Source organism: Epinephelus lanceolatus, chromosome 8 (genome assembly GCF_041903045.1).
Source record: "Epinephelus lanceolatus isolate andai-2023 chromosome 8, ASM4190304v1, whole genome shotgun sequence".
Classification (NCBI taxonomy): Eukaryota; Metazoa; Chordata; class Actinopteri; order Perciformes; family Serranidae; genus Epinephelus; species Epinephelus lanceolatus.
In genome coordinates, this window is record NC_135741.1 from 13360351 (window position 1) to 13368004 (window position 7654).

General features: G+C 42.0%; 1 protein-coding gene across 2 annotated transcripts; it reads right to left on the reverse strand.

The window, feature by feature from the left end:
• Positions 1 to 1690: 1690 nt before the first annotated feature.
• Positions 1691 to 7654, reverse strand: LOC117258274 (uncharacterized). Of its 2 annotated transcripts, none has more exons than XM_033629009.2 (5): positions 7213 to 7654; positions 4885 to 5372; positions 4333 to 4390; positions 2323 to 2896; positions 1691 to 2191 (listed from the first exon to the last, which is right to left on the reverse strand). In XM_033629009.2, coding segments are annotated over exons 1-5 (1401 nt in total). In that variant the 5' UTR covers positions 7492 to 7654; the 3' UTR covers positions 1691 to 2189. The 2 variants fall into 2 exon arrangements, with proteins under 2 accessions (XP_033484900.2, XP_033484901.2); XM_033629010.2 differs by having other exon boundaries at positions 4885 to 5369; positions 7213 to 7623.

Consider the following 7654-nt stretch of genomic DNA (forward strand, 5'->3'; position numbering starts at 1 on the left):
ATATCGAGCAAAACAAGCAGTCAACGCCATGGTTGAGCATTTTGTTGATGAAACTGCAGTGTCCCAATGAAAAAAAACAAAAAACAAAACAGATTCAGACAGCCAAGGTTTGTTACATCACAAACCACACCAATCACACGGGCTACCATTAGTAAATGTTGGGCCATTGGCGAGTGTCTATTGCACCAGTTTTTGGTAGGGGGCATCAGAGGACCAACGGTGGTGGGGCCTTTTGTTTTTGTTTTTTTCTCAGGCCAATTCAGCATGAGACAGTGGAACCTCTCAGTGAGAAAAATCAGAAAAACAGAAGTGAGGAAAGTAAACAAATGGCTTAAGTCAAGAGTGTGAGATCGAACCTAACTTGTTATATCAGGTAAGATATTTTTTTTAGCCACTGAACTTATTAGCATAAACAGTTTGTAAATGACTGTTATTTGCTAGTACACAGTAAATATTATTTGCTCTTTCAACATCAGGTTATGATTTTAATGTGATATTTGGCTAACTAGCATCTTGAATCCATCCTGTCGGCCTTCTAGTTCCTCGTTCTCAAAGACAAATATAGACTATCGTAGCCTGCTGGTATTGAGGGTTATTTCCTCTCACACAGGCGCAGAACTTAAGTGCCAGTTGGCCATTGGCTGTAGTGTTTGTGGTGCGTTTAGTGTAACACAGGAGATGTGAGCCAATACAACAGTCGGCCTCCGTTGCCACTAGTTCTCCGATGTCGGTTTGGTGTGTCTAGGCCTGAAGGAACCAGTCCCTTCGACTTGAGAAACAAGGGGCATCCTAGGAGAAGCAGGAGTAGCTATGTATTTGTATTTTGCACGTTAAGGTTTACTTTCACTTCATCTGAGAGCTGGTAATCGGGAACAAAGGTAATCTAACATTAGCAAAACATGAAGTGTTTGATAACTTAGTCAAGCTGAAGGCTCGTGTTATCTGTGACTATTTACAAGCAGAGGTTTGTGCGTTTGACGAGCAAAGTAGAAGGTGAGCAAGTACACTCGAGCAGCAAGAGAGGTGGTGAGGGGCGGGGCTTGTATACATACTCATAAAATCATGCATACAAAAAAAGGCAAAGACGTACTCTGCGTTCCAAATCAAGTACTTTTTCTTTCAACTTCAAATGAAGTATTATGTCCCAGTTGTATGCATACTCCATGCAACAGTATGTACTGAAGTAAAGAAAAATTTGTAATGCAGCAGCAGCGTTACATCTGAGCCATTGTAAGGCATGAGGGGATTTTTTTAATGGAAACAACATATTAATATGTAATTCTGATGAGCACAGAGGAGGTTTTAGGGGTTCAATCCATGCCCAGAGTGGAGCTTTAAAGCAGTAGAGTGCTGTTGGTGAAACAGTTCTTGGTAGAGGACTTTAAGACCACTGTATCTTACAGCTACAAGTGTGTAGGTCTGAGTGGAATTGTAATCGGTTACAAAAGTGCTATATCAAAGCGAACTTCCATTTTTAAGTACTTTAAAAAGTTAAAAAAAAAAAATCTATCTACTACATTTCATCCTATACTTTAAGAACATTCAGGAATTGTTCTCGTTTATCATATGAAAGATGCTTTTTTTTTTCTTTTTTGCTCACTCTTTAGTTGGCCGTGTTGCCCGTGTAAACAACTGGGATGCATTAAGTTACTGCAGCTGTTTTTTATCCTTCCAAAATATTGTCTCACGATACATTTCAGGCAGTGACAAAAAGAACCATTTTAATGTCACCAAGACAGGCATTACTTATGGCTTCAAGTGTGTTGATAAACAGTTCATGTCATTGGCTTTTAGTTTTCCAGTTTAGTACAGAACCTAACCTTGAGACAAAGAAAAAGTGTGAGTTATGACGAGTGGAAAAAGCTCTGTAGAAAGACAGATTTATGGATTAAGGCTTTTCAGGTTGTTATTGGCAGGTAAAAACCCTGAATTAATCATTTCCTAAGTTAACAGCCATGTCATATTTTTGAGGTACAGGTTTCAGCTCCGACTCCAGCGTAGTGACCGATTTCTTCTGCCTTTTCAAAGAGCAACCACATAATGAATACTGCACCTAAACAACAGCAATCAATAATGCCTTTCTACAGTATTTGTCATGTTGTAGACTGTGACTTTAGACTGAGAAAGCTCCCGTTCTCCTTGGTGGATATGTCCGGTGTGGAAAATAAATCCCTTTCTGGTGACAAGCACTCTGTAAAACATGATGAGAACAACAAAATATTAGGAAGAACATTAGGAAGAACATAACCTGATTTAAATGTAATCCAATACAGTAATGAAGCCATGTTTATAGAGGGTTTCTTGATATATATTTTTACTTACATTCATCCTCGAGTAAAGCATTTTCTAAATGCCCCTCTCTTTCTTCATCTGTCTCCTCTGCCTCCTCTTCAGCTACTACATCCTGCTGTTCTTCCTCTCCTTCTGACACTACCTCCTCTCCTAGTCCCTTCTCTCCTTCAGACACTATCTCCTCTTCTGCTGCTGCCTCCTCCTCCTCCTCCTCCTCTGCTTTGTGACTCTCCTCCTCTGCATCTGCTACTTGATTCTCCTCTTCAGGCTCCTCTTCAGGCTCCTCTTCACCTTGTACCCCCTCTGCTGTCTCTTCTGATAAGACAACTGACTCATCTTGCTCCGTCTGATCCTCCTCCACTGCCTCAGCTTCCTCTGCAGGAGCAGTTTCATCTGTCACAGCGTCCTCCTGCTCGACAGGAGCTTCATCCTGTGCAGCTGCCTCTCCTTCACTTGCCTCTCCTCCCTCATCTGCCTCTGCCTTTTCTTCTGAGATGGGCACCTCTTGTTCTACATCTGCGGGGAGTGCCTCTTCTTCTTCAGTTGCTGCAGCTGCCTCTTCTATAGCTGCGGGAGCTGCCTCTTCCTCCATCTGTCCCACAGGCTGCATCAATAGAAAGCAATAATACACTGTATTAATTCACAGTAGTTCGTAGTCTGGACAGAAAATCATTTATAGGTCTGCTATGTGGACATCCAGGTGTCTCGGTTAATGGAATGAGAGAAAAATGGCAAACAAAACAGGAATCTATACTGTGTGAATGTAAGTGAAGATGTGAATTCATCAGAGACACCATGCCAGGCAATTAGCTCCTTCAGAGTAGTGAGATGAAAATCTCATTATGGTTCCCTTTGGGCACACAGTGAACAGAAATAGCAGAGAGACCATGTGTGCTAACAGTGTGTGTGCCAGGACATGTCACATGTTCTCACATTATAGTTGAAGTACAATCTTATGTTACACAACTGCTTTTAAAACTGTCCATTTTGATTTTTTCAAAAATGTGTGTCACCCATTCAGTTATGCATTTTTTTATTAAGAGAAATTTGATTTAGTCTGGTCACACACATTTGATTTGTTCAGCAGTTCAAGTAGATATGTCAGCCTGCTGCAGAAGGATTAAAAGGGTCATCCTAATCTTCCTGCCTAGCCTTGTCTACATTTATTTTAAAAAACTAGTGACAATTGGTGACAAGCGTGGTCCAGACTGACACATTACCAGTCCACACACAGACGTATCAGACAGTTCATCTCAAAATTAAAAATACATATTTTTCCTCTTACCTTTAGTGCTATTTATTAATCTAACTAGTTTTAGTGTGTTGCAGAGTGTTGGAGATATTAGCCATAGAGATGTCCGCTCTCTCTTAATTATAATGGAACTAGATGGCACTCGGCTTGTGGTGCTCAAAGCACCAAAATACATTTTAAAAGCTCAACAGCAATGTCTCTTTGAGGAAATACTCAAGATAATCCACAGACCTTGCTGTGAGCAGTTTCATGTAGGAACTATTTTCTTTCTACAAAACTACAACTGCCAACTTTATCACAGTGGAGAAGGAAGCGTGCATCTACTCATTGACGTGAGGCTCGTGCTTGTGACAGTGTGAGATGTAAACATTTTTGGCACCCTCCTTGGCTGACCTGTAACATTAGCTAGGTCAGTGGTGCTAGGTGAGATAGAAGATGCACAATCCCACATGAAACTGCTCACAACAAGATCTGTGGATTATCTTGAGTAGCAGAGTCATGATTTCTGGAAAGAGACATTTTCCTGTTGAGTTTTCAAATGTACTTTTTGATGCTTTAAGCACCACAAGCTGTTCTAGTTCTATTATACTGGAGAGAAGGCAGACATCTCTATGGCTGATATCTCCAACACTCTGCAACTCATACCAAAACAATTTAGATTGATAAATAGCACCACAGGTAAGAGGATAAATATGTATTTCTGAGTTTGGGACCTACTTCTATATGCTTTCCAACTGAGCCCTGAGTTTAGAGTCCAGAACCTGCAGACTCTGATGTACCATACTGACCTGTTCCTCCACACTGGCCTGTGGGACCTCCTGAGACTTTTCACTCTCAAGCAACGCTCTGAAAGACAGAAGACACTCACAGTGAGAGTTTGTAAGTGAAAACATTTGTCATAATCATATGTCAGTTTTTTTTAATGGTGCAAAATCATAACAAAAGTTATATCAAAATAGTATTCACTGTGTAACCTCATGAAGCCTGAACCTTTATTAGCACCAGTAACTTCATAACGTTGCTTTCTTATGTGCAGCAATACCCTGTGAACCACAGTTCTATGATGTTGACATAAGCTTCAAAGAGCGCTCATATTACATTCACATTGTACGCCAACCATTCAGCTCCAAAAATCATCAGTACAATAGAAATGTTTATACAGATCAGGGCAATCTTACACTGTGAATATGAGGCCTACAGACTCTGGTCTAGAGAGGAACAGAGACTCAGACAATGACAGCCAACAGGGCTTTGACAAAGACAACATAAAGTTATGGGTCACAGGAGGGGAGCTATTTTCTCCCAAGCTCCAAAAGCTGATGCTTTTTGCCTCAACCTACCTGACTGTAGCCATCTCCTGTGTGCTGGCGTCAAGCTGAGCCTGGTAGATGTTCAACTGCTCTTTGAGTCTGAGCACCTCTGCGGCCTGTCTGTCCAGGGTGGCGCTCAGCGTGGCAACCTGTCCAACTTTCTCCTCCAGCTTCGATTCTGCTTCGTCCATGCCCCCCGTCAAGACCTCGACCTTCTGGGACAGCTCGGCACTCAGCATAGCCAGGCCCTCCACCTGAATCCTAACACCCTCGAACTCCTCGCTCTTCCCCTTCAGCATGGTCTGCAGCTGGCTCAGCTGCTCCAGAGACACGGTGGCCTGCTGCATCTCTGCCAGGCGGGCTTTCATCTCTGTGTGGAGCGACAGCACCTGAGCAGGTAGGTCAGATGTCTTGAGCTGTTCGGCTGTAGCCAAGGCCATGCCCACTTGTTTCTGGGCCAGTGCGTAAGAGTCCTCCAGGGCATTCAGGCGGCTCTCCAGGCTCTCTGAAACGTGCTGCTGCAAAGAGACATACAGGAGTGATGTTGAGTCAAGCTGGCAACTTAGAGTAACTATCATTCTCATTGAGCTGGGGCTTCGACAGTCTCTTTGGTGTTGTCAAAAATACTGGTTTGTCAATACATATCAACTCTGAATATTTAAAACTGTTTCGATACTTACTTTCAGTAGTATTGATACAACGGTACCAGCTGTGCATCCTCAAATTATATCTTATTGCTAATGTTTACTACAGTCATTCTGCTGTTTTCTGCTACTGACCAAAAGGGGAGGAGTCATTGTTGTCATGCTATACTCATTTTATTCATCTTTTAATTAAAAAAACTAAATTTGATGCCATTAATGTCATTTTTTGCCCTGTGGTATTGAATATCGGTGCGTTCAAGTTCTTGTATCAAAGTTAGAAATCCCGGTATCGTGACAACACTAGTCTCTCTCTGAGATGCCAAAGATGCTTAAATATTCAAATTATATGTTCTTTGAATATTAACTCATGAATACTGCATTTCTCTGACCATATCCAGGTATGTAAGTCCAGAAAATAAACACAGCATTACTTAAATACTCAAGCCTTACAACTCAGCCCTATGCCCACTGATGCAAGCTGTAGCAGCATGCTTTTTTCTTTTATCAAATTCTTATTAAATCTACCTAACCAGTCAAACCAGTATCAGAATCTGAACAGCCAATCAGAACAGGTATGACAGTGCATCGTCAGCTCAGTAAAACTTACTTCCTTGTAAGATCTTATGTCATTCAAACTGAATTTACATAAAGACACCACTTTTTCTCACAATTTCTCAGTTAAATGTGTTAATTGGGAGCAAAACTCAGGGCAGTAAGCCAACCAGCAGTGTTGGTAAGACGTTGCAAATGCAGTGGCAAACTTATGAGTCACAAAAGGGCAATTAACTGCTGGTGCAGGAAATATTTCCTTAACAAGACTGAGCTAGCAGAGCAGAACCAAAAGGTGAGGCTGCATGGAGGAGGAGGGAGTGGGCAGAGTGGAATAGTTTTGGTTAAGTACTCTTATCTCCTTGGAGTTCCCTGCAGCAACTTAAACATAGTTAAGATATCACCTAATGCCCCCATGAACCTTTGTTTGCAGTGACAATACAGGGTCTGTTTATTTATGCAGATACATCAAACTGTAATATAACTACCTGTTCAAGTATTACGACTAATACTACAGAATCAAAGACAGTATTTAGACAAATTTTGTAATTTTGGAAACACAGATGAAACAATCATGAGTGTCTGCTCTCTTACAATCTTCCCAATGACCTGTAAACAGCCTCTGAGCTGGTGTTCAGTATCACAGACTAAAATTAGCCCTGGCACACTTCTGTCTTGTTTCTTATTATTTTGGCAGCATCCTCTGCACAGCTCTGAGAGCATGTTGTTGACTTGTGTTATAAAACAACAGAACAGAGAAAATGTAATTTATGAATCTAAAAGTCAGTGATAAGGTCCCTGCAGTAGTAGGTCAAGAGTAATCCTCATTACAAACGTCAGCAGCTGTGTGGATGTTAGAAATAGCAGCGTTTTGTACTCACTCCAGTCAGGCTGTTAGCACTCTGAAATCTGATAGAGGCCTACAGGTCTTGCCACTTACTTTCCGTGCATGCAAGTAGCAACGCGCACTGTGAGCATGTGCTGAGGCCTTTTCTTATTTAGTTTAAGTGCAAATCAGAAGCTCATGGAAAGACTTTAAGTGGATTCATGATAGGATATAGGCCATCACAGGAGGCGTCTTGTGCGCGTAATGCCTGCAAACTCAGGTGACTGATTAAACCCTCATAAAGAAAGACAGGCTTCTTATTTATTTTTAATTCCTTACCTCCCTGCTCGACTGTCGCATTTCTTCGTGGGAAGACTGTAGTTTCACTATTTTCATCTGCATGCCCATGAGACTGTCTGTTAAGTAGGTTAAACTTTGGTGCTGCTGGAAACAGAACCATGCGCCGGTGGCACCGCCAATTACAATCAGCAGGAATAAAACCAAGTGCAGCGCGTAATTGTTGACTCCGCCGCGCACTTCTGACTCCACAACTTCATTTTTGAAGAAGTTATCTTCATGCTTGTGGTTGCCTTTCCCTCTTCGATGCTTTGCAGTCATTTTCCCCCACAAAGGACACAATGTTCTAGGCAGGCAGAGAGGTGAGAATCAAGGAGCCGCTGGGTCAGAAACACTGGAGCGAAGTGTACGCGGCGATTTCCTTCAGAAGGCTCCTTTAAAAAAGCAGCGCTGCACAAACCGAGCCGGAATCAATCACCGCGCA

Coding starts and splice junctions, on each gene's coding strand:
- LOC117258274 (XM_033629009.2), bottom strand. CDS start 7,491: ATGACTGCAAAGCATCGAAGAGGGAAAGGCAACCACAAGCATGAAGAT. Junction 4,391..4,884: donor CAGGAGATGGCTACAGTCAG/GTAGGTTGAGGC, acceptor TCTGTCTTTCAG/AGCGTTGCTTGAGAGTGAAA. Junction 2,897..4,332: donor AGGCCAGTGTGGAGGAACAG/GTCAGTATGGTA, acceptor CTATTGATGCAG/CCTGTGGGACAGATGGAGGA.